The following is a 26,774-nucleotide window of genomic DNA, read 5'->3' as shown; positions in this document are numbered from 1 at the left end:
ACATGAGCTGGCCTTTCAAGCTCTCTCCTCACATAACCAATCTAAATCTAAATGAGCCCCCACTACAGATACACCAGCAGGCAATGACATTACCCCCCCTTCCTCAGCCCCATCCCCAACCCCCTACTCTATTCCACTACCCCCAGCGACACATATACACCAGCAGGCAATAATTTCACGCCGTCCCTCAAAGCCCCCCACCACCACCTTCCACCTACGCTCCATACACACACATGCACTTGTACCCCCTTTTTGCCGCAACCCCACCAGCTGCACAGTGCTCATTTGATTAAGAGGGGAGGACAGGGAGAAGGAGAAATGGTGGGGGATCACTTTATCACGATGACTTTCTAAGATGGCTATCATCCAATACGAAGCTATCTCAAAGCCCTCCTGTGTGTTTACTTTGCTTTTGTTCTCCACATGTATCTGTTTTGTCTTCCCTCCTTGCAGCCACAATCAGATCATAACAGCTTCATGGTTACATTTTCCACTGTTGCATTTCTGTAGAGCAGCTAAATGAGCAGCCCTCTTTCAAGAGAATATGAGGCAGATACCAGTTAGGATTTGACTTGTGACTGAGAGAAAAGCAGCATTTCAGTGCTGCTGCTTCAACCATTTGGAAAGTTTTTTTTTTTTTTCACAAGAAAAAACAGAATAATAAAATCCACTGACTTACACTGTTCTCTTTGAAATGTTTTATATGAATATCAGTTTGTCCTAAAGGTGCTGCAGTATGCAATTTTTCCTCCCCTTTCTCCCAGAGTCGTAAAACACATTATCATCATCAGCAGCAGCAGGAGCAGCAATGTAATTCATCCGAGGTCGTTAATATTCATCATATCATTTAGTCACAAAGGAAACTCATCTGGCTGAATGTCAGAGATGTAATTAATGAAGTGACCCTAGAGGTCAAGGCTCCATTCACGAAACGCCTTCCACACTGAGCACACACACACGCACGCACACAGGACTGCACACCAAATGCTTTTCAGCCAGATGTTCCGAAAACCAAACACAGCACCAAAGACCCATAAGAGAGCTGATACCATTACATAGAACAACATTCATTCATGAATGACTTTTCTAAGTGAGACCAAAGGGATGACACCACAGCGTGCACCAAAGCAGACTTTATTTAGCTCAGTGGAGTATGGAGGGGGGAGAGGGAAACACACAACAACATAGGAAAACTGGGATGGGGATAGAATAGAGACACACTAAACCACTGGAGCAGGACATAAGGACAGGTGCACATCACAGGTATCTTTTTGGTCATCACTATGGCAACAACATATCCAGAAACAAAATTTAAAGAACTGTTTTACCTACAGCAAGGTTAACAGAGTCTCTTTATCATCAAAGGACTCCAATATGTACATCTTACAGTCACTACGATCAAGAGAATACGAGAAAAATTAAATTTGAAATCATCAGTATAGAACAAAAAACTGCCTTGGTGGTATTTGGAATGCACATTTCTGCACAGAAGAAAGCTCATTGGTATTGTCGTAAACATTGGTTAGTTTAAGAACAAAAACATGACAGAGTTTTTCAGTCCATATCCTTTGGAAACTTGGCTGTGAAGTCAGTCGGAGTCAGCAAAACTGTTTGAGTTGGACTTACTGACCAAAGACTTTGCAACACAGAAAGACACCATACAAATGGAAGTTTTGGGGCTTAACTCCTTCAAACATCTATGCAGTATCTTCATATTCACTGAGAAGTTAATGCCCAAATAAAGTTTATCTTAAACTGGAGGCCTGAAAAAAATAATCCTAATAACATGAAATCTATTTTTGTCTTTTGAGTTATACGATACTGATCAAGAAACCTGATGGAATTGAGCCCCACAAATCTACAGTTGAAACCAGATGTTTGCATATGTTGTAGAAAAAGATGACTGACCTTTTTTTTCTCAGTGTTTGACATTTAATCAAACTAAATCTGTGCTACTTTAAGTTCAGCGGGATTACAAAAATTGCTTGGATTTGTCAAATGCCAGAGTAATGAGAGAGAATTTGTTTGCTTCATGGAAAAAACTAAAGGAACCAATCAAGATATAAAGAAAATAATTGTGGAGCTCCAGAAGTCTGGTTCATTCAAGGGTACAAGATCTATGTAATATACTTTCTGTGGTCTGATAAGACTAATTGATAAGACTAACACTTAAAAGTGTTTAGCTATAATGGCCATAAATACACTGTGAGGAAAAAGGGGGAGGCTTGTAAGACTAAGAATACGTTTAAAACTGTGAAGTCTGAGATGGCATCGTCATTTTATGTGGTTGTTTTGTTGCAGGAGAGACATTTAAAAAAGAAGGCATTATGAGGAAATAAAATTTTGTGAACCTTTTTTAACAACGTGTCAAGACAAAGTTAAAGCTTGAACATAAATAGGTCTCACAAGCAGAAAATGACCACAACCATACAAACAAATTAATTACTAAGTAGCTTAAGGACAAATGAGTGTTTTTAAACTGGCCACCACAAAGCCCTGATTTCAGGGACTGAAAGATTCTGGGCAGAGCTGAAAAGGTGGAAGTAAGCAGAGTGACCTAAAAACCTGACAGAGTTACAGAAGTTCCATAAGGAGGAATGGAGCCACATGTCAGCAAACTATTGTGAAAAGCTTATGGAAAGAAGCTGAAAACATATGGTCCAGATAATTCAGTTTAAAGGCAGATACTATGAAAATGTATGAAACCTTCTGATTTTGAAGAAAAAAAAGTTTAGTCTGGTGGAATCTCAGAAACTTTAAAACTAAGTTTTTAAAGTGTTTCTAAACATCTGGTTTCGACTGCATTGCATTTGAACAGAATGACAGAGGAGCATTTTATCAACAGCATCACAGGTATTACAGTTTGTAGTCATTAAAGCCTAGTGGTAAAGCGATCAGAGCATGCATCTTTCTACAATATATTTAGAAACTACAGTACATTAGCAGCAAACTGGACATCCTTAAGGGCTGAAGTTCAACACTATGGTATAAAAGAAAAATAAATGCAACATTTCTTAAGAGAAGTAAAACTCTTCAACCGCTATATTACAGACTGCCATGGCTCTAGTTTGGGGTTTTGGTTACAGTCTCCAGTGTGCTTATGAGAGGCAGAAAACAGTAGCTTAGATACAGGGACTCCTTCCTTCTTTAAAAACAGCAGTACATCATCAAGTAAACAGTAGCGCTTATTTTTGTAGTTCATATGGTTAAAGTATTATCACGTCTTTGGATTTTTGTCTTAAAGCATTAATTATTGTTTAGCTATTATTGTTATATTATCATTATTACAGGTAGAATAAGGACTGGTAGAAAATAAACAGAGAGAAAAAACAAAAATCAGGCATGTAGGGAGGAGACGAATAAATTAAAAGTACAAAAATAACATTAATAACATCCAAAGTGGGTTTTTTCCCCCCTCAACTTTGCAGAAAAGCTCAGTACATGTGGAAAAGAGAGCTACATGTCAAACATCCAATGAAGTCTCGAGTCAACCATACAAAAGCTAAATACTGTACATTTACCCCTCACATTATTAAACACTTTAGTTTTAATAGTTTTTTGTAACAATCTATCACCCATAGGTGAAAAGCTCAGATCTTTGAAATGCACAGGTGTTTGTGAAGATTTCCTGAAATGGTTTGTCCAAGTTATAACTATAGGCTTCTTTTGTTTTAGAAACAGATTATTACAGTTTGAGGATCACATCTAAGGAGGAGCCATTTTGATCTGAGCATAGAAAGCTTTACATTAATCACATAACATTGTTAAGCCATTGGTATATTCAAATAAAATGGAAAGGCAGTAATTTACCTTACCTGAACATATGAAAGCTTGTCTTAATCTTTTCATCATCATGACACAGTTATATTGAAGCAAGACAGTTTGTGTCAATCCATAAGATTTTATATTAAGAAACTATTACTAAACACACACAATGTAAATTCGAGTTTGGTTAGAGTTTTCATATACAGTATAATGGTTGAGTGCTATAAAAAATAGTTTACCCCTTTTGGGACAAACTGGCCTTTACATACTGTGCTATTTGGGCTGTTATCCACTAAAGGAACATACAAGGAGTCACATGTACAACAGAAGACTTATCATTGGCTTTTGGGAGGGTGAAGTGGTATTATAGCACCACATCAGTCTGTTGGTACTCACATTACCTCTGACAGCTGCAGATCTCACCCTCTCACCATACAGACGTCCGCTCTGCAGTTTGTTACTGAAAACAAACATGTTTAAACTAAATAAACAGACATATAAAATTTTGGTTATGAGCTTTGGAATCTGAGACAGTCTTTACAAAAGCTCTATGCAAATACCCACAGGTATTTCAAGGATATTATTCAGTTAATTTTCCTTCTTCCATTTCCACTGCTTTCTTTTCTTCAAGTTTTTTTTTTGTTTTTTTTTGGAGGTCTCTATTTACACTAAAATCTCTTTAAGAATTTATTTTCCAACCTTGACCAGACTGGAACTACATGCTACACAGCTAGTTATCTAGCAATGTCCGGTGGAGGGCCCACTGTGAGTCTGTCATGCAGACTGAGAGGTAGACTGCAGGTCTAGCTGGGCAGTGAGGTCACATACTTGAAGAATGCTCTTTGGCCTCTGTGGCATGGTGTTTTTTTCTTTTTTTCATATAAAGATGGAGTTTGGTGTAATAAGGATACTGGAGAAGAGCTTGTTTCAACAAGAAAGGACAGACTGGGGAATAGTTAAGGAGTAATATGAAAAGAGAAAAGCTCTGGTAAAGAGGACTTGGTTTGGGCTCTCCTGTACTAGTTGAGAGAGTTTCTCTTTGGGCCACTGTGGCTCTGCATCTTTGGGGTGTTCAGGTTATTGGTTTGGCAGCAAGTAGACAGTAGACTCAATGCGGTATCTGTGGAGTCAGAAGTTGGAGGAGGGCTTTTGCTGGGAACATATTTGAAAGAAGCAGTCTGCCTTTCTAAGCCCGGTCTCTCTCCCCTGCTCTAGCTGAAAGCTCAGCTTGTTCCCTCTCAGCAGTGTCAGAGGTCAAACTCCTGGCTCTCTTCTCCTTCGCTCTGGCATTCTGGAACCACACCTGTAGAATTATTTTCATTACTATGTATCACATACTGAACTTCACAAGCTTGATTGTTAATCTTTAATATGATTTGGTTGCTTTTTACTTACCTGGACCACACGTGGGGGCAATCCCAACTCTTGGCCCAACGTTTCACACTCAATACGGTTTGGTGTGCGGTGGTTACTGTAGAAGTTTTTTAGCTGAAGTACCTGGAAGTGACTCATCTGTGTCCTTTGGCGCTGCTGCTGATGGTGGTGGTGCTGCTGCTGACTTTGTGTCTCACTCCAATCTGAGCCTTGATCTCCAGATATTTCAGGGCTTGAAGAACCTTGGTCAACCATACTGGAGCTCTCTTCACATGGGTAGTCGTCATCATCATCCTCATATTCATCCTCTTCTTCTGCATTTTTCAGGTTGGCGGAAGAAGAAAAAGAAGCCATTGGTGGCTTCAAGCTAAACTCTTTGTTAATCATGTCATAGCCAGGGTTGTGGATAGGGGTGGAGGAGATAGACGGACCTGGTCTTTCTGTGGCAGATGTCATCGCCATCACAGTCTGTCCACTGGATCCATTGGCTATTGATAGGTTGTAGCCTGCTCTTTCAGCCTCTGCCCAGTGGCGTGATCTCATATGAGCATCAAGAGCACTCTTAACTTTGAAAAGAGCTCTGCAGAATGGGCAACGCAGGTGGTTCAAACCCAAGGTGAAACTTGATCCTGGCCCCACTGACCGAAACTGTCCTTTTCTTTCTCTTGCCCGTGTGTTCTGAAACCATACCTGTGAAAAAATATTGGATTTCTTAATGTTCGGCATAGTCAACAAAGCAAAACAATTTACTACTCATCACTTAAAATCATACCTGAACTACACGTCTTGTGAGACCCACATCTCGTGCAATACTCTCAAGGACTCCTCTGGTGGGGTTAGAGTCCAAACTGTACCTCTGGTATAACACTTCAAGCTGTTCTGGAGTGATGGTAGTTCTCTGACGTTTATCCCTCCTGTGCTCATCTTCGACCTCCCTATTGCTTCTTTGGCCTTCAAAACTAGTCTCTGATATATGTTTTGAACTCTGCTTTGTGGGGCTCAAAGAATTGTTAAGGGTGTTGCTAGAGTGATCAGAGAATGTGTTCTTAATTTGGATATTGTTCAAGTGTGAAATCATGGGATGTGTGGGATTGGGATGTATCTGGGACATGGCCCCTGAAAGCATTTGACTTGCCATTAAAGTTGGGTTTGGATGAAGCATCATGTAAGGCATGGGTCGGTCTGTGAATCCAGAATGTAAAAGTTGTACCTGGGACTGAGCTGCCAGGAGATGCCTAGTCTGGTGTTCTTGCCACAGCTGAAAGGATGGCAAAGCCATTGGGCAGAGACTACACTGGAATTTTGCTGGGGGTTGAGGCTGGGTTTCAGTTGATAGGCAAGCTGTTGTATCAGGTGTCCAAGGCTGAATTGTTTCTGATTCTGTAGCAGTGGAGGGGCTTGGTGATGGGTCAGCAACCTTTTCACAAGGTTGGGTTCTTGAAGGACTGCATGGAGTCTCCTGGTCTGATTTAGCATTAGTCAAGATTTGTGTTGTACTATTTTGTAAAGTGGATGCAACACAATTCTGGGGTATTTCTGCCAGATTTCCGGGTGGTGAATCAGATACTGTTTTTAAAGTCTGAAGGACTTCTTTGTGTTGTGCATCTGCATCTAAAGGTGTACTTTGACTGTTCACCGAAGCTGGGCTCATGTTAGCCTGAGTAGAGGTTATTTTATCTTCATGGTTTTTTGTAGCAGATGTTTGCTCACTTTTGGTTGTGTGAGGCTCATTGTCTGAGCAGTGAATGGAAGAATCAAGGGAAGGTGAATCAGGGTGGGAGTAATACTCATATGTCAAATCCATTGAATTTTCATTATGAGGGTTTACTTGTTCTCCATCTTCATAGCTGTTATCCTGATGATCAGCATTAGTCATGTAACAACCATCTCTTTGTCTGTTGATGTTGTCAAGATTGCTCTTTCCCTCTGCTCCATCATCTGATCCACGGTCTTGATTCTTGCGAGCTCTCTGTCTTGCATTTTGGAACCATACAACAATAACTCTGTTAGGAAGGGACAAGAGAGCAGACAACCTGTCATATTCTTCCTCTCTGGGGTAAGGGGTGGCCTCAAACACCCCCTGTAGAGTCTCCAGCTGTTGTTCTGTAAAACGAGTTCTGGAAGAGCGTCTGCCTCTCTGCGGCTCTTCTATCATCTGGTGTTGTGGGGAAGGGTTTGTAGAAAGGGCTGGAGAAAGTGAACATGGAGAAAGGGTCAAACACTGCTTTTTGGTTATATCTTCTCTGGAATCATCCAGTGCTGTGGTTGGGGGATTGTTAAAATTGTAAGGAGAATCCTTGTCTCGCTGGCGCTCTTTAAATAGTGTGTTGCGAAACCAGTGTTTAATTACTTTGTGAGGCAAACCTGATAGAGTAGACATCTGGTTGATCTCTTCATCACTGGGAAGACTATTAATATCAAAGTGTTTCTTTAAAACAGACAATTGATCTTCAGATATTCTTGTCCTGGTTCTTTTAGCCTGGTGGTGCTCTGGTGTGCATGGGCTAACTTGGCTTTGCTGTCCTGTTTGACTATGCTGTGGTTGACCAAGCAAACTTGTGTTAAGCTGTGGAGAATGGCTTAACAAAGCTGAGCTGGGTTGAGGTGGCTGGGTAAGCAAAGCTGGGCTAAGCTGTGGCTGTTGCCCAATGAGTGCTGAGTTAAGCTGAGATTGGTAAAGTTTAGCCAGCTCTGGGTTAATGGTTGAGTCTAACCACGGTTGAGTTTGGAGAGCCATAGACTGCATCACAACAGGTGGAAGGAGTGGTAGCTCCATGGGAAAAGGAATTGGTGGAAGAGGAAGCTTCGGTATGGACAATGGGGGTATGGAAAGCTGAGACAAGGAAAGAGGAAGCATGGGTATTTTAGGCAATGGTAGAGTTATTGGAGTTGTAGAATGAGATGTAGCTGTACCAGATATATCCGGGATTGGAACCTCTTGCTGTTTAGGCTCTTGTGACTGAGAAGGGGAAGACTGAGTTGTAACAGCAGAGACAGTTGTTTTCTGATCTTTTGTTGTGGCACTTACTTTATTTATTGGATCTGAAAATGGTGGAATTGGTGAAGATTCCAGTTTTTTCACATGAGTCTTAGAGTCTGTTGGGATTTCTGGTTCTTTACCTATACTAGAAGATGCAGCTTGGGTGGAAACAGCTGAGTTCTCTGCCAATTTATGCTCGGTAAGGGGATACATCTGGTCATACTGTAGTCTATATTCTTTGGAAAATTTCTCCAGAGCATCTGTGGGAAAAAACATTCTGTGAAGATACTCCTGGTGGCTTTTTAAAATCAAGGCATTAGAAAACAGTTTGCCACAGTTTATGCACTTTTCTCCAGTTTCACAACATTTTTGCTTTGTGTTTGGAAATAAATAATCTTTATTTTGTATTTTCAAATCTATGTCTTTGTTGCTTTCTGTCCCTTGACAATTGTTATTCCATCCTTCCATTTTTTCAGTCTGTGCAAGACTAAATTCACTTTTTTCCTGGTCTGAATACTCTCCCATCTTGCTTATGTCAGCATGTTGTATAATCTGCAGCTGGTGTCTGTGTCTGCTTTGTAGATACTGAAGGGCCAGCTCATAGCCATAACTCTGGAGCAAAGCTCGTAGAGGCTCCCCATTCGCTGCAGCATAGGGCACTCTTGGAGGGGGACATTCTGATCCAAGATGAGTAAATGAGGAACAAGCTACTTCCTGCTTCTGATTCTCCTTTTCCACATGTAGCTCATCTGTTTCTTCCTTAACAATGAAACTATCTTGTTCCATTTCTGTTTTATTCTGCTTGTTGGAGGACCCACTGCAGATCACATCAACGTTTGCTTTACTTAGTGAATGGTCAGTTGACTGGTTAACAGTAGTATTTGAACTTTGTTTGGGGTTGGGTTTCTGCTCTGACTCGGACTCCCTTTTAGAATTTGTCTTAGTCTGTTCTTCTGGAATGACTTTAGAAGATATTTCGAGACCCAGATCTTGGTACTTCACACTTAACTCTGGGTTAAGCTTCACGTCTGACAAGTAAAATGGTAGGAGTAGTTGTTGTTGAAGGGAAAGCAGGTTATCTGGTGCCAGTGAAAAGTGCTGTTTAAAGAGATTTTCTGGTCCTAAGGGAAGGTGATGGATTGCCTGGGACTGAAGGAGTGCTGTTTGCTGTTGCAGTTGAGCCTGGACCTGTGCCTGAGCTAGCTGTTGCTGCTGTAGTAACATCAATTGATTTCTTGATGCAAGAAGCTCTGCCACTCTCTTTTTTGCTTGCTGAGACTCTGCTGGGTCAGAGAGGGTGGGTTGAGTCTCAGTGAATAAGCTAGAGCCTACTAAAGATGACGTTGAAACACTTATCCCATCTGGGTTTTTGGCAATAGGCAAACTTTTGGATGTTTCCTCTCTGGTAGCGGCAACCTGGGCAGTGGAAGAAGAGACTGACCCTGGAAGAGCTAAGCTTGACTCTGAAGTCTGTGTTGTTGAGTTCTGAGCAGCACGAGCTCGAGTCTGATGAAGAACAGAGCGAAGATGTATGTCCAGTGTAGAACTCTGGCTATAACCTACTCCACATAATCGGCAGCGATAAGGTCTAGGATCTGGGCCACGAGGGGCCTCGGGAGCTGTAGAATTTGTACCAGAGTCTTGCAGGGCTCTTCTGGCACGATGGAGATGAGATACAGAATTATAATGCACCAGAAGAATTGTTTTCTGAGTAAAAGATTCAGAGCATATGGTGCATTTATAAGGCCTGGATGGATCTAGATAACGATCCATTGTTGGGTTTGAGCTCTTCTTCACTAGAAGGCTAGAACTAGGTTCTGAAACAACCTCCTCTGGTGATCCTTTCTCAAGCTCAGTTGAATTCTCCTCAGCTTCATTAGCTTCATGGACAACCTCCTTCTCTTTAACTTTATCTTCTTTTTGTTCTTCCCTCACCTCAATGCCAAGGGTTTCTTCATCTATCTTGTCATCATCACCCTCTCCTGCTTCTTCCCCAACTTGAGGTGATAAACTGCAATCTTGCTGTACTGAATTCATGTTATGTTCCGTATATGGCACAGTGTGTGGTGCTAAGAGAGCATTCTGTCCCTGTGTGCTGTCCTGTTGCGTGTGCGTGTTTTGAATGTGTCTCTGCAGGGCCTCCTGACTGCGGCATTGTCTAGAACAAAGGGGGCACTCTGTCGCCGCCCTCATGGCATGGTACTGCCAGTGCAGCTGGAGCTTCTCCTGAGTGGGAAACGCCAAGCTGCACCTGCTGCAACGAAACCGGTAACCATGACGATCCGATAGGGGAGAGGGGTCGCTGGGAGGGGAGATGGGTGGAGAGGAAGGAGGTGTCTGAGTTGGGGACTGAGGAGCCAGAGTGCCATTTGAGGGGTGACTGGCGTTGTCTTCTAGGGGTGGGGTGAGCAGTGCTGTGACATCTTTGGGTGCGGCAACATCTCCCTCGGTATTCTCTACTAAGATACCTGTGAAATACATCAAAAAAGATGACTGTAAAAATTTAGTCCAGAAGAAAGTTATGAGAATAAGCAAACAGCATTTTTTTTCCTATAAGAGTTCTAAAAAGTTCTACACATTGTTTTACCAACCTCTATTTTTTTGTGAACAAACAATAGACTCTGCAGTATGGGAGCACTTTGCATCATTGCTCTTCTTAGTTTTAGTGTTCTGATCGTTGTTAGTAATCAAATCCTGTGGTTCTGACTCCAGCAGAGGCTCAAGCTGTTCCATGGATAGTGTTACCTGGAAAAAAGTAACACATTATCAGTTGTCATTGTTTCTAATTTTCAGGCATTCTAAGAGGCCATTTACCAAGTGAAAATAAAATGAATGTCTGGCATTGCTGTGCTTTTTTAATCTAGCAATATGAATAAAACATGTCTCATTGTAGAGTAAAATAGCAAGCAAATACAGAGTTGTACAAAGACAGACGCATGAGATTACTGTAAAGATATCATAAAACATTCAAACGTATTGTTAAATCTTGCACCTCCCTCTATAGCAGTGCAAGAAGCAAGACGCATCAGTTTGTTAATAAAAATACATGGTTGAGATATGCGTCTCTGCCCTTCAGTTCCAACACCACATGCCCTAAGGGTTTAATAAAACTTTACTGAGCTGAATAATTAATTTATTTAAAATAATTCGTCATATAGGAAACCCCATCTTCTCTGCTTCAAGCATTGAGGGTAAATAGTATATCTATGCAAACAGCTAGCCACCCTGAGGAAAGGACAGAGAGCCAAAGATGAGATTTACATGACAAGTCTTCACTGCATAACAGCTTCATAGCTGCAAAAGAGAAGAACAACCACACATACACACAGCAGAGAAAACTGAAGGTCAGACTTAATCTAGAGAGCGTAATTGGAAAGCAAGGTACATAATGGCCATCATCACCTCAGTCTGAATTAATGAACCTCAATTACTATCAGAGAGAGTGAGGGAGGGGAAGGTGTGGAGGGACGGAGGATTGGGGGGGCCAAAGGGTGTAGAATATGAAAAAGTGATAGAGCAAGGAGAGGGAGAAAGTTAGGGGGCAAAGAACACAAAAAAAACGCTCTGGAGAAAGACAGTGAGCAAGGGAGGGGGTAATGCATAAAAAATTGAGAGAGGGCTTGGGAGAGACAGCAGGAAAGGGGCAGGACAGAAATTGCAGAAAAAGAGTGATTTGTGAAGCCGGGTGTGGGGGGGGACAGCAGAGGGGAGAAAGGGTGAAAAAAGCAGTCATGAAGAGGAGGGAAGAGAGCAAGAGACAAAGGCCACTTAGCATACAGGCCAGGGAGATGGAGGATGGTGATGTGGATAGATGACCGGTCATTGTTAGTTGGAGAGACACAGTAAAAAGCACGGGGGCCCCTTTTTAGCTTGACTGCACTTCTGGTAATAGAGGGCTACTTAAACATGCATTATAGAAAGACTGGCTTTTCCTACACTCACTCACTCAAACCTACTCTCTTTCCACTCTGCAAGACGCACACACACACATCCACAGAGAACACGCGGCTGCATCAAAGATGATAGCGAGGAGCTACTTAAACATGCATTAAAAAAAGCGCCTGCCTTTCTCTCTGGTGCCTTCTTAATGGAATTGTCTCCCTACATTTCAATCGTCCCCCACCATCCCCCATTGCTTCAGCTTCTCATTTTATTTTACTTCCTGATGAATGAAAGCAAAACACATACACAGTTGCACACCCCTACCGTACTGATGAGCTTGTCTACGCAGTCTTGCGCCACACTGTGCACGTGTGTTAGATGAGGTCGAAGGTGTGAGCACGGGAGTCTAACCTGGCACAATGGGCATTGGACAGTCTGAAAGAGAAAAATAGGAAAATTTAACAGGCGCAAAAATGTATCTATATTATCAGAATTAGTAACAAAAAAGGTGTCATATTAAGTGTCCATGAAGTGTTATAATGAAGCACTGCATTTATTGTGTACTTTATGTCATGCTATATTTATTTGCATGAGCCCTTTCAAATTATTAAACTATATTTCAACTGCTTACCTGCTGGTTCTCGTTTTGCTGGTGTATTCTGGGGCGTTTGGTTGGGATGGAGGTTTCCATTTCTTCATATACAGGGGACGACCGCTTTGCTGGAGGCATTGGATCTCTTCTTTCTTGTTCTTCTTTTGCTTTTGCTTCAAGTAAAAGTATACAAATTTGAAATGGCTTAAATTTGCTATGAACTATATAACTGTTCTATAAGTTGAGCTATGTGTGAAAGCTTTGAAGAATTTGTAAGAGCAGCAATACCTGCTTCCTCAGAAATCTTTGCCCCTAAATTACTTGTGTCTTTGGTTGTGTCCAAGGGATCAGTGCTGCTCTCGCTGAAACTCTCCATGTCCTCAATAAGCTCTCCTAGGACAGGACAAGTAATTATGATATGCAAACATATTGCCTTATGTAATATGCTATAATAAACAGGCTAATTGCATGTATATTATTCTCCTAGCAGCACCTTTCAAAAAGACCAATGTATTTGAACCACACTTCATTCCTCTTGCTTGTCTGCAAACTCTATTGATCACACATTGATTCTGCATTAGATTCTCTCAGAGGTGGAGCAAACCTAAAATGGACTGGCAACACACAATCTCGTCTCAATGAGTCTTAATTTGCAGCGAATCAAATCAAAGGATAGATTCATTTTACAAATGAAGCGTTGAACTACTTATTTGAGGAGTTACGCAGTCCACACACTCCAGACAATATAAATACAGCATTTCATCTTAAGCAGTCTGTAGAGTAACGACTAATCTCCGCCCACCACAGTCTTTTTCCAGCTGATCTGTTTTAGTCCATTGATTAGCAGGTGCTAGTTAGCTGTTGTCAGGGGTGATTGGGGATATAACAAGGATGTGTATTGACTAATCGCTTTGTTTGATCAATATCCCAGCAACAGCCATTGCTCATTTTCTCACTGTTTTCATCTCAATCCTCTGTTTACCCTCTGGAGTCAGCAATGGTTCAGAGTATTAAATCAAAGACACCCTCAAATAGGCATGGGCAGGTTATCAGTATCAAGGTATACCAAAATAAAAAAAAATAAATTAAAAAAATAGGATTTCAAACCCTCTTCAGTGACACAATTTCTCTGGATATAAGGACTTTTGATTAGAAGTCATCAAAAAAAGCTGGAGGGACTGGAGGACTGTAGATCAGCTTGCTGAAAGAGGGATACTGTACTTTTCCATTGCTTACAAGAAAAACTAAGTTATTCTTTTGAAAATATTTTTAGTTAAAAATACAGTGGCAAGGAAGCTAAGGAAATGCTACCCAACAAGCTTATTAACCCATAAGTATCACCTCAAAAAGACTTACATGTTATCTAATGGATCATCATGCTGATTCAGGGGTTAAAGTAACACTGTTTTAAGGCCACAGTTGACAAACTCAAAGCAACATCTATGTAGAACTTCGGACTTTACTGGAGCTCAGCATTTTAGACTCACACACTTTCTCCACAGAGAAATGGCAAGTAAGTAGAATATGCTGCACTATCTGCCTGTTTACTTTAAAAACTACTACCAAATTTATCTAATCTGTACTAAAAAATCTGGATTTCATGCAAGTACACTTGAGAAGATCTGTGCTATTTACACACACCTTGCTCGTTGCAACTGAGGCAACACATTTGGACTCAAATGTGTTCATTCTCAATCATAGAGTGAAGTAATTTAATTACATTTGTCATGTAAATGTGTCATATAGTATATGTATTATCCATATATTGACATGTCGTACAAATGTGTACCTTAAAAGTATCACAATTAACCTGCAAATACCACATGATAATGTATTAATAAAGTAGATGGTTATTTGATAAATATGGTGGTAACTGTAAGCTGTAATTTCCAGCGTATATGTGTGTTTAAAGGTGTATTCCTATTTCCTATAACATATTTAATTTGCCTATAATTCTCCAAGAACTTTTGGATTTATATTTCCAAAATTTTCCACCTTAAAGATACAGTATACAACTTTCATTAAAAAATATATGTTTTCTATATATTTGTTAAAATTATCACCATGTAATGACAGCATAGCATGAGGCAAATGATCTGTGAAAAAAATCAAGCTCCTCTGCCTTCTCCCTGCGGTAACATCTCTAGGTGAAAAACGACCAATCACAACCAGGAGGAACATCTGAGAGCTGTCAGTCATGGTGGTGTACTTGCTGTTCAATGTGCTAATGAAGACTGTTCATCCATCGTCATTGATGGCCATGCTAGTTAGCTTGAGCATTCATGGCAGGCTCTGCTATTGACAAGTGTAGCAGAGAGCAATTGGTAAGATGTGAGTAGCACCTACACAGGCATGATTGACAGAGCTGAGATCGTCCCAGCTCTGAATTGTTGTTTTTGACCAGGTGCATTTCTGCAATTACCACCGGGAACACTAGGAAAAGGCAGAGATCATCTGCCTCATGCCATACTGTCATGCCGTAAATAAAAAAAAACACTTTTTTTTTTAAAGTTACATACTGTAGTTTTAACTTCCAATGGAAATTTGCCTTAAATTTACCAGCCTTTTGCAACTCTACTATGAAATTATTATGTTTTCACTGAAAATTAAAGTGAGTATCTCAGCATGACTACCCACACAACTCATAGTCTCACCTGTGATGCCACGTTGGCATTTTCTGATGGTAAAAATGGCTGCCAGCTCTTCCCCACCCATTGGCTGCAGCTGAAGTAGCCCTTCTCTTTGTTGATGGGCTGACGTTTGACTGTGTTTAAGTACTTGAAGTTTAGAAGAGGAGGAGTGGTTGCATAGAAGACAATGGAATAGCCATGAACCTCCATCAACCTCGCCATCATACTGCTGCAGGAACTAAAATTGAGATTGAAAGAAAACATGGATTTTTTTATTATGATTATTACTATTGGAAAGCAACATGCTAATTTATTTAAATGAAAGATTTGCTAATTCTACTGCACAAGGATTTTGGTAGGAATGCAATCAAACGTGTTTTTGTGTCTTACTTTGTACACTCGAAAGCTCGCTCCATGTTGTGAAGTGAGAGAATGTCCCTGTAGCTTCTCCAGACTGCTTGTTACCAAGTCACATAGGTTGCACCGTAGCTGGATGGGGTTACCCTTAGCAATGAGGGAGGCTCCCTCCTGACCTCTGTCTCCGCCCTCCTGTAGATGAGCAGCAAGCTGGTACCGGGTGCGATGTCTGTCAGTCTGGCAGTGTAAGGAGAAATTGGCCCTCAAAGGGGTGGTATAGCCACACAGTCTGCAGTGGCAACCACCTGCAACAAGGGAGCACCACTCAGACTGAGGCAAAGAGCGGGGAGCATTCAGGTGTTTCTCTACAGACTCTAAGCTGTCGGAAGAAAAGCACAAGCAGACAAGGCATTGGAACACGCCCTGGGAGAGGGGTGCAGTAGGAGACATAGACGGGGCTGGGGGAGGAGATGGGGAGGGAGAGGGTGATGGAGTGAGAGTAGACCCAAGTGTGACTGGTTGTTCTGGAACCTGCTGACCAGTCAGTCGCATGTTCAAGGTAAGCTCAGCACCTAAAAGGAAGTAAAACAATTACCCCACTTTATAGAATCTCATATTTAAAGTATGTTATGTTAGGATATATTAAGCAACACATTCCTCACCTGTGTTTTGTAGGTGTTTGAGATGTGGGGCCAAACCCCTGCAGTGTGACAGGTAGTACCCTCTCTGGAGCCGCAGCATGTTGTGCGTGTGTTTCTCACTAGTGGTGTGTATGCGGAGGTTGCGAGCAATGCTGGTTTCATAGTCGCATACATCACATCGCCACCGCTTACCATGAGAGTGGGAGTGAGCAGGTGATGGGATTTTAGCAGGCTGGGCTGTGGTTGTTGGAATAGTGAGGGTGAGCTTGCTGTAAGGTTGCTCATCTACTGGGTGACCACTGGATGAGTTGCTGTTGTTGGTACTGAGAGTGCTTTGCATTTGACTATTTGCATGTCCCCCATTTTGAACATTATTTAGATGTTTATCAGATTGCATGTGAATGCTAAGGTTGCCCTTCGATGAAGTAGCATAGTCACAGACCTCACAGCGGTAGGGCTTGTAGCCGCAGGCATATGTTTCACCTCGGGCCAAACGAGGATGGGGTTTTCCCGAAGTGCAGTACCCACACAGACCTTGTGTTCCGCCACCACAGACACATTTTCCCCCAGAGGTGCCACACACACACTGGCCTCCTGTCTCTGGATGTTTCTCCTTCATGTGAACTTGTAGTGTATGCTGAGACTTGTAGTGCCAGTTACACTTTGGGCATTTGAGAGTCTTGCAAGAATTGCGTGAGTGCATTATTGTCATGTGACTGGTCAGGGAGTTATTAGAAATGTCTTGGTTGAGGTTTTTTAGGACACCTTCTTTTTGTTCTTCTTTGTCTTTTTCATCATCCACCCCTGTGTCTAACTGACTGTCGTTTGGTTCTGGAGCTTTGGCACCATTTCCAGTAGAAATAGAAGAGTGAGGAACCCCTGCCAGCACATCATCCTCTGCAGGTGCACCAACAGGATCTGTACCTGCTAGTGGAAAAGCCATAGAAGACTGCTGGGATCTAAAGCTTTGTGGAAACCCAGAAATCCAGCCCTGATCTCCCTTAATGTCTTTTAACTCTGTCTCGCTCAGCAGGGCAGAAGAGGATGATGGACAACTGAAGTGCTTTGGAGAGACTGAAGAAAAGGGGAAGGGCTTTGGACAAGAGGAGGGAGTATGGGAGGACTTTGGAGAGGCGGCTGTTTTGCTGTCGAGTGTGCCACTGGCCTTTGCAGTGCTGGAAGAAGAGCTGTACTGGCTCTGTTGAGGTAATAAAGAACATTTGGATTTGGTTTGACTTTGGTTTGAAATGGCCTCCTCCTTTTCCTTCCCCTCCTCCATGCCTCTGCTGCTGAGTGCCGTTGGGAGGTCCCGTGTATGTGATGCCTCTACCACACCTTCATGCACCTTCTCTTCTTCTTTCCTGTGCCCTGATGAATATCCATCCCCAAAGTCTTCTTTAAACGCATGCTTTTGATGCACTCCTGTCTCCGGCGGATGTTGGTATTCTTCTTTCTGCTCACCTCCCTCTCCAGCCTTGGACCCCTCTGCGCCCTTCTTCCCCTGTTGAGGCGGGGTCAGGGATTCTTTGGCAGGGGTCCTAGCTGAGGTATGAGAGGATGACCCCTGCTCAGGAATGACTTCCAGGGTCAGGAGAGGAAGAGATATAGCCTGGGGACTGAGGTCAGCATCTCTCTCTTCTCCCCCCCCTCCATCCCCTCCTCCTCCCTCACTGGTGTCCATACCAAAGGCTACAGCTGCCGCACATTACCAGACCACCTGTGTATTTTGGATAGATAGAAGACAGACAGAAAGATTGGAAAAAGAGAATACACGAGGCATCTAAATAAAATTGCATAACTGTGAAGTCATTGATTAGATTCCTTGGATAGCATCTGTTCAATACAACATTCACAGTGCGCAATCCAAAGGCTGGTTACCCAGGGGTTAGCGTTAGCCCTTAATGGAAAAATCAATAGCATGAGTGCTAAACTGGGTAGAGGAATGCGGGTAAAGGCTACACAGGAGGTCTATAATATTCCTCAGAGGATAGGATTAAATAAAGAACAGTATGCTTCAGCGCTAGAAGGCTTCCATGGAATTGCCACACAGAAGATAGCCAAACAGTTTTTAAAGCCATTATATTAGTCTTTGAATCTTTAGAGTGCATCAATGAACACGTACTGTAAGACAACAGAATCTTTTAGAATTAATTAGTTAACTCTTTACACATTTTTTTCCAATAGGCTTGCTTTTGCTGAAGTTGACCAGGTTTTCCACTTGTCCAAATAAAATAGAAGATTGCATGTGGTCATGCAATTTAATTACATTTTTTTTGTAACATTATATATATTTTTTTCACAATATGCACTCATGCTCATGAATACTATGTCCTGGACTTAGTATTTATCATTCATTTTCACCCAATTTATATATTTGTGATACATAATCGAACATCTCATAAGAAAGGTAAAACAACATCGACAAAAAACCCCGGCATACTGTAAAACAGCTTTCCTTCCAGTTAATAACTACAACATGAATGACATTTTTTGAATACATGATGCTAAATAAGTTTCCGGTCATCATTAAAGTTTTAAAACAATTGAACTAAATCATTTTTTTTTTACTTCATAGATGTTCTAAACATAGATGAGGCCTCTTTCTTCTTAGGTTCCTGACTCACAACTGAAATGTCAATTGACACGGATCCATCTCTGTTAGTCTATGTGGGTCTTACAATCTCATCACTGACCTTTTTTTAATCAAGGTGAGACCTTCATCTACCCTTTCACCTTCTCCTTCAACCAACCATCCCCCTCATCCTCCTTCTTAAGCACCCCCAGTCCTCTCTTCTGTGTCCAGCCCCGACCCCCTCATTTCTTTCTGCAGCTCCAAGATATATGGCTGATATCGGTATCCTGATAGTGCTTTAATGCACTGTGTTTATGTCACAGGCCACAGACCCTTGCCCACTGCAGCTGTCCACTGTCCTGCCCAGCGATCACTGAGGGGGCCGAGCTGGGCCTGCCAGCAGCTGAGAACAGCCTCTAATCTGATAAAGATTTTCATTTACACTGCAATCAATAACCCGGGGTCTATCGGCAATGTAACTATTTATACAAGCATTCCTGGCTCTGTATTGATCACAAGTGCGGGAAACCATCATTTAGCGATGGGTGTATGTGTGTGTGTGACTCTATGATGGTGTGTGTTAATGAGTGCTCATCCTTTTGTGCTTCTGATTCTGATTATGTCAATTAAGTACACTCACCTGAAATTAAACATGCATGAGCTTATTACAACCCCATTAAGGTTGTTTTATATCAGTGTTCAAATATTAATGCATATTGCAGGTTAGTTATTGCTTAATAATCCAACAATGATGCCAAAACATGCAACAAAAAATAACATGCCTAGGTTCCCTAGTTGGTGTTTGTGCGTGTGCATGTGTGTGGGAGAGAGAGTCGGGGTGTGTGTGTGTGTGTGTGTGTGTGTGCGTGGGTGTGTGTGTGTGTGTGTGTGTGTGCGCGTGTGTGTGTGTGTGTGTGTGTGTGTGTGTGTGTGTGTGTGTGTGTGTGTGTGTGTGTGTGTGTGTGTGTGTGTGTGTGCGTGTGCGTGTGCGGGTCTGCAACATAGAAAGGAGAGGCAGGGGTGTGAGGGGCGATGAGAACCAGACAGAAGAGTTGTGTGGATTTACTTTATTTTCTTTATTTATTATGGGACATGGACAATTACTTTTGTTAAGACCCCGTGGATCACATTTAAACACCAGCCTCAAGGTAAACTACTAAAATGTATTCTGATTTTTCTTTTCTTTCCCCGGAACCTTGGTTGCAAAAAGGGTGTCTGGTACAAGAAAAGCCGGACAGGCAGCATGAATAGTTCAAGGACCGACTATCCGAGTCTTTTACTTCTGCTTTTGTTTACGCTGTGTCCTACGCCATAGTAGCACTTTCTGATTCAACTGAATTGAGACTGATCGCGTTCAGTGGCCGGTAACAGGTGATTTGATTTGCAAACACAACAACTAAACCTTGATCTGTGAGAATTACTGGCTGCATTGACCGAACGCCTCCCCTCCTTCTCTTCCCCACTCGGCCGCCGGCTCGCTTCCCTCAGCTTCCCCGGAACATCGTAAACAAACGACACACTTACATTTCTGCAGCTACTCCGGCACAAAGCTCCGCGCGCTGAATATGTAGTAGTCCAGAAAGCAATCTCATGGAGTCTCCGCTCATTCCTTATGAATGATCCTTTGCTGTGTTTTAACGGAGCCAAGAAGAGAAAAATCGGGAAAAAGAAAGGTGGGGGAGAGAGAGAGGGAGCAGCGGGGTCCAAGTTGTTTCCAAACAACAGTGTAATTAAAGCTACATACAGAGGTTGTAGTAAACAGAAGAGATGGGGACGGAGGGGTTTGTGCGAGCTCCAGAGGTAGAATGAGTTCTGATCACTGAGGGGAGGAAAAAACACTTGGCTCTTTATTCCTGCTAATTAGTTTCCTTCAAAAAATGGCTGAGATTATGCGCAGTGCGCATGTGCGTAATTGCGCAGACACCGCTAATTAGCCCGTTTGGATCAATAGGATTCCGCGAGAGAGAGAGCGAGAGAGAGAGAAAGAGAGAGAGAGAGAGAGAGAGAGAGAGAGAGAGCCACACCGGAGACTGACTGGAAAGACGAAAAAATGTGGAAAGTATAAGATTTTACAGCTTAAATTATGACTTTTATTTATTTTATTTTTTAATCTGTGAATGAACATTCAGCTTTAGATTCCTCAAATGACATGAACATGAAATGTTAAATATTTTATATATTTTGTGGGGAATAAAATCTTTATTTCTCACAAAAACGAAAATAGAACACGGCAAGACAATAGAATTCACAATGTAGTCGAGAAAAAATACCACATTCTTCAAAAGTAAAAATCCGACCTGCAACAAAATGTTACAAAAACACTCTCAAGCCCCGTAGGACGTTTTTTTTTTTAGGATGTCATATTGACACTTATACTCCAGACACGACGCAATATTCAAGCAGAAGGCCCATGTTTATTGACATACAATAAACCTAATTATTTTCTAACAGTGCCATATCTACATTTTCAAAATGTTTTCTAAAAAAAATTGGAAAATTAAACATATTAAAATCCCCTGATTACATTTTTTTTTTTCATAATTAACGTTTTATATAAAAAGAGAATCAAAAGAAGAGAGCGATTGTCTTTAACGTGCTTTATATAAGTTGCTGTTTCTCTTTTTTGCTTGAGCTGATTTCGCAGGCTACATTTAAGTTCCATGTGCCTGAAAATAAAATCATTAAACGTAAAAAGTGGGTGTCCATTCCAATGTTTGTCCTCAAACAAGACCTTTAGGCGTTTTTTCGCCCCTCTTCTCCGATCGTCAGTCCTCGCTGCTCAGCTTCATTGTTATGATAATGCTATTGTGAATTTCACGCTGGATGTGCAATCTGTCGATCGTCCATATATTTAAATGCCACAAACTGCATTTTTTAAGATCAGACCGTATGCTGTGTCTCTTTCTTTCTTTCTTTTTTTACTTTATCTTTCTTTATTCCTAAAGTTCTTGCTATTTAAAAAAAAACGTAAAAGAGACTAGGTAAAATGACCTATGCGGAAACATACTGTGTAATATTTAGCATTACCATATAGTATTCACATAAGGTTAATAGTACTTAGAATACCCACAGCAATGCAAGGTTATATATTAGACAATTAAATAGTCTAATATATAAATATGTTTGCATATTTTAGTCGTAACTTAAATGTTCAAGTGTAATTGTGTAAAAACTCAGCTCCTCTCTTTCTCCCCAATTAATTTATCGCCAAATGATTTGTCTTGTGCGTCTGTGAAACATCATATAAATATTTCACGATTCGACTATGTTTGAAGTGATGATCTGGCAGAGGCCTCTATCAAAGACCGCAGGTTATCAAAACCATAAATCACTGCCTGCACTGTTGTCTTTAGGCATACATGGATTTTTCTCTTGTTATGGCTGCCGTTAAATCGGAGACAATTTGTCATTTTTCGGGACAGAAGACCACGACAGTGAATGGTGACACGAGTTTCAACGTTCTGCTCCTTATGCTGGCTATGCGCATCAGTCTAGCGAGTGGGGAGGGGGGGTCATATGTAATGAGGATATGGCATTTCTAAATTTTAATTGAAAAATAAATAAATAAAACAAAAAAAAAGTCAGTAAAGAAACCCCAATGTTTAGAAGCGTATTCTATGTGCATGACTTTATAGGCTGTTATATGTTTGTTTGTAAAAGATTTGGCATTAAGCAGTTGGTCTATTAGAATTTCACCAAAACATATCCCTTTATTTAGCAAATAATCATATATGTTTCTTAGCCCCTTTTTAAGCCAAAACGCAGCTGGACACATTTAGGTGTGGAATATGTGGCAGACATGGTTCTTACACATAAATATACAAAGTAGTTTATTCATTTGATACACTTTTCACAGATCTTTTTTTTATTGGTTTACGTTTGAGTTTGTAAATTCAAGACACACGAGTAAAGATCCGATTTCAATTCAAACACTTACGTTGTTGTGCTATTTTACTCAAATGAAAACTATTTCAGCTATTATTGCACCTTGCAAAAGTATCCATGGAGCTTTTCTCAGTTTGGTCTCATTGCAACAAATGTCATATTTCATTTCAATGTTATGTTATAATTACATTCAACTAAGTGCAATTAGGTGGATTGAAAGAAAATGATACATTGTTTTCATATATTTTTACAAGTATAAATTTTACTCCAATACTCCTCAGTGAAAGCCCTAAAGTAAATCATAATGTGGCAGCATGATGCTGTGGGAAGTCTCTCTTTTTTTACCCAAAAGGGAAGGAAGTTAGTCAGAATTTGTGGGTAGGTATAGATGAAGTTAAACACAGGTCAATACTGAAATAAAACCAGTTGGAGCAAATTGTCCCCCTCCAGCAACTACTCTGAACCTACAACCTTAGCTACAGAGGAACAGTTTAGAATAATGGTTCAGTCAAAGCCCAAACCTAACTGGAATTGAGAATCTATAGAAATAGCTGCTGTTCACAGACATTCCCCACTAACTCTTCCTGAAATTGAGATATTTTCAAAAGAATATGCTAAATAGTTATTTTCAGACATGCAAAGTTGGTAGGTGCATGTTCCCAACTTTCAAAAGTGCAGAAAAAGTTGATTCAACAAAGTATTGACTCAGAGAGATTGAACACAAGGGCATACTACTCTTTTTTTCACATTTTTATTGCAAGGGAAATTTAGAATAATTTCTTATTTTTCTACCATTTCACAATTATGCACTACTTTTTGTTGGTCTGTCACATAAAGTCCCTATTAAATATATTGAGGTTTCTGTTGTAATGTGACAGAATTTGAAGAAGTTTAAGGTTTGTGAATATTCGCATACATGTTGTTCACACAAGCAGATTGTGTTGTAACAGGCACGGTGTTGCCATGCCCTTAGGTGTGTGCCAGAGGTTTGTTGTTTTCACTGTAATATATAGTTAGCCCTTCCACCAATTTACCCTGTCAGTGCTAATGGGGCAATTAACCACTGTGATACCCCCCAGGCAGAGCCGAAAAGCTTCCCAACTCCAAACTTATCTTTATGACATTTATATGACAAAAAGTGGGGGAAACTGGGGACCCATCTGACACCTTGGAGGGTCCTTAATGTCACTCCCTCCCTTGCTCCTAGCCCCCCTAACTGCCCCGGGGTATGGCACCAAGCTGGAAGTGTAATACATCATGTACAGTAAGAGGCACAAGCTGTGTCCAGCAGGGAGAAACTTTTGTACTACTGCAGACTTACATGCCGAGTCTTGTTCTGCTTTGTTCTAATTGTTAACACCCAAACTCACAGTTAACATCCTCCGGCCTGACCTCTCCCTTCATTTAACGGCTCTTCGGTGTCTGTAGGTCCTTTTGTCTGCGCTCACATTCCACCTGTCCTTCTTGCTTCCCCAAGGAGGCAATAACCTCACTAGCAAGAGCTTCCCCCTCGAGCCGTTGTCATAGTAACTTGTGGGCTGGTCGACATGACAACCCCACCATGGTCCAGAGATAGATGATAGGGCAGAAATGGGGAGGGAGCATGCACATGGGGGATTTGCACCCAATTTAATTTGGTTTCCCTGATTCTGATTTTAAATGGTATTTTTTTTTTCTCCCTGTTTCTTTTTGAAGGCGATGTACCGCGTGCATCAACCTGCACTGAATCAACCTGCGCTACATTCACACAGGTATTTATAGGCCGCAAAAGCATATGCTAACCTGGATATCCATTGCAGAGAAATACTCATTGTTTATGTTTTAATTACACAGAATATCATAGAAAGTGCAAACATATTGTGCTTATTATTTTTTGTTTCGTAAAAATACATGAAGGAGTGTTACTTTTTACTTCCGTGGCTTTTAAGTATACGTAGTCTCTTGCAAATTTGTTTATCTTTCATATTTTGTCAGATTATAGCTGCAAACTGCTGTGTATTTAACCGAGATTTTATATGACAAGGATTGACAGATTCTTTTTGAGAACTAATTATTACTTCAATTAAAGCTGCAAGTCTTTTGGGGTTTGCCCCTACCGGCTTTGCAGCATTCTTCTTTACCAAATACTCCAAGCTCAGTCAGCTTTGTTTAAGACGTGTGTGAACAACAGTTTGTTCTCTTTTGGATGTCCTGTATTTGGCTGCTTCCATATTTCATTAACTCTATTCAACGTTCCTGTCCATGCTAAGGATAAACATCCCCACAGTACGACGTAGGGATGCTTATCTAAGTTTTCAACTTATGTTGTGTTCAGCATGATGTACAGAGTTAGTTTTGCACTGCCAGCGTTCTGTTTTGGTCTTAAGGTTAAATACACTGCTCAAAAAAATAAAGGGAACACTTAAACAGGTGTTTAACACTTAAAGTGTTCCCTTTATTTTTTTTGAGCAGTATATTTATCGTACCTGGTTACAGGACCTTATTCCTCATGTCCTCTAAATATCTGGAATCAAAATGCAGACACGTTTGCTTGTTGCTGTCAATTTATTTAAGTGAATTCTGAACCAAAACAGTTGGATATGTGGAGAGATTTTTATTTATACAAAAATAACTATATCCTTTGTTCTTCCGCTTGACTGTTATGCACTGTCGGTCTATCACAGTAAAAATAATGACAATAATATACACTGAAGGTTGTTGTAATGTGACAAAATATTAGAAAATTCAGGAAATAAGCAATATGTGGAAGTTCTCCCGTTTGGGTAATAAATCCAGAGTTAGTTCTTTCACTGTTTCAGATCATTTCAGAAGAAGAACGTGCCGATGCACAGCAGCAGCAGCAGAAGCAGCAGGAAGGCTCTCCTGTTAAACCTCAGCGTCAGCACCTGGTGATATGCTGACTTTGACATAGGCTGTCAAAAACAGGTCCAATGTTACTGCAGTTTGTTCTATCAATATGTCAGTCTTGTTTGAAAATCCATTTTAATGTTTGAAAATATTGTTTGTTTGAATAGGCATTGAATGCTTCAAAGGTTAAAGAAACATCAGAAGGCCTCACGATAGCTCAGCTAACTGGTTATTTCTTTCAGCTTTCCCCTAATAAAGTTGTTTCTGAACAGGCTTGTTATTATCAGCTGGTTTTCCATCAGATGAAGGAGCAAAAATAAACGTTTGAAAACATTCTGATTGGAATGGAATAATATTATCCAGCCAATATTTGTTTGATGTTTAAATTGGGAATGTCTGTATTTCTTTTCAAATTATTACTTGTAGCAGTTTTGTTTATATTCAGAGAATCATTTTTGAAAAACATATATTTCATTAATATATTTCTACAGGTAATGGCTTGTATCTGCTCACAAGAACAATTATCCCTCTTTAAACTTTGTTTCTAATTTGATTTGATCAGACCCCCTCCTGTTTGTGTGACGGCTTCCCTTTTATTGTTATCATGATTCATTTGTTTATTTTCAAATATGTTTGATATGTTATTCTTCTTTTTTGTAGACCCTGCCTTGGACAGATGAATTTCCCCTTGGGGATCAATAAAGAGTATCATCTTATTTTATTTCATCTCATCTCATATCATCTTATCACCATGGCTGTGGCTTATTATTATAAAGTAGGGCATTTATAATAATAATAATGTTGGACATACATGAGAGTGCCTACAGCTAGCCAATATTTAGATTAAGAGGAATAAAATTTTTAAGCTAGATAGATAGATAGATAGATAGATAGATAGATAGATAGATAGATAGATAGATAGATAGATAGATAGATAGATAGATAGATAGATAGATGGATGGATGGATGGATGGATGGATGGATGGATGGATGGATGGATGGATGGATGGATGGATGGATGGATGGATGGATGGATGGATGGATGGATGGATGGATGGATGGATGGATGGGTGGGTGGGTGGGTGGGTGGATGGATGGATGGATGGATGGATGGATGGATGGATGGATGGATAGATAGATAGATAGATAGATAGATAGATAGATAGATAGATAGATAGATAGATAGATAGATAGATAGATAGATAGATAGATAGATAGATAGATAGATAGATAGATAGATAGATAGATA

At 40.8% G+C, this 26,774-nt stretch overlaps 1 protein-coding gene and 1 long non-coding RNA gene across 3 annotated transcripts; one reads left to right on the top strand and one right to left on the bottom strand.

Moving 5' to 3' along the window:
• Positions 1-1,118: 1,118 nt before the first annotated feature.
• LOC102224631 (zinc finger homeobox protein 3-like) lies at positions 1,119-20,657 on the bottom strand. Its single transcript, XM_023345236.1, has 11 exons — positions 20,318-20,657; positions 16,243-17,938; positions 15,614-16,152; positions 15,248-15,461; positions 12,882-12,986; positions 12,633-12,766; positions 12,326-12,436; positions 10,711-10,864; positions 5,912-10,587; positions 5,161-5,829; positions 1,119-5,068 (listed from the first exon to the last, which is right to left on the bottom strand). Exons 2-11 carry the CDS (start codon positions 17,900-17,902, stop codon positions 4,952-4,954), a joined length of 8,379 nt encoding a protein of 2,792 aa, XP_023201004.1. The 5' UTR covers positions 17,903-17,938; positions 20,318-20,657; the 3' UTR covers positions 1,119-4,951.
• On the top strand, positions 19,772-26,446 carry LOC111610578. 2 transcript variants are annotated; one of them, XR_002753727.1, is made up of 4 exons: positions 19,772-19,941; positions 24,374-24,429; positions 25,477-25,603; positions 26,186-26,446. It is a non-coding gene; the product is annotated as an uncharacterized LOC111610578 (long non-coding RNA). The 2 variants fall into 2 exon arrangements; XR_002753726.1 differs by having other exon boundaries at positions 25,477-26,446.
• The last annotated feature ends 328 nt before the right edge of the window (positions 26,447-26,774 follow it).

Source organism: Xiphophorus maculatus, chromosome 2 (assembly GCF_002775205.1).
Source record: "Xiphophorus maculatus strain JP 163 A chromosome 2, X_maculatus-5.0-male, whole genome shotgun sequence".
NCBI lineage: Eukaryota > Metazoa > Chordata > Actinopteri > Cyprinodontiformes > Poeciliidae > Xiphophorus > Xiphophorus maculatus.
This window is presented reverse-complemented; position numbering and strand designations above follow the sequence as displayed.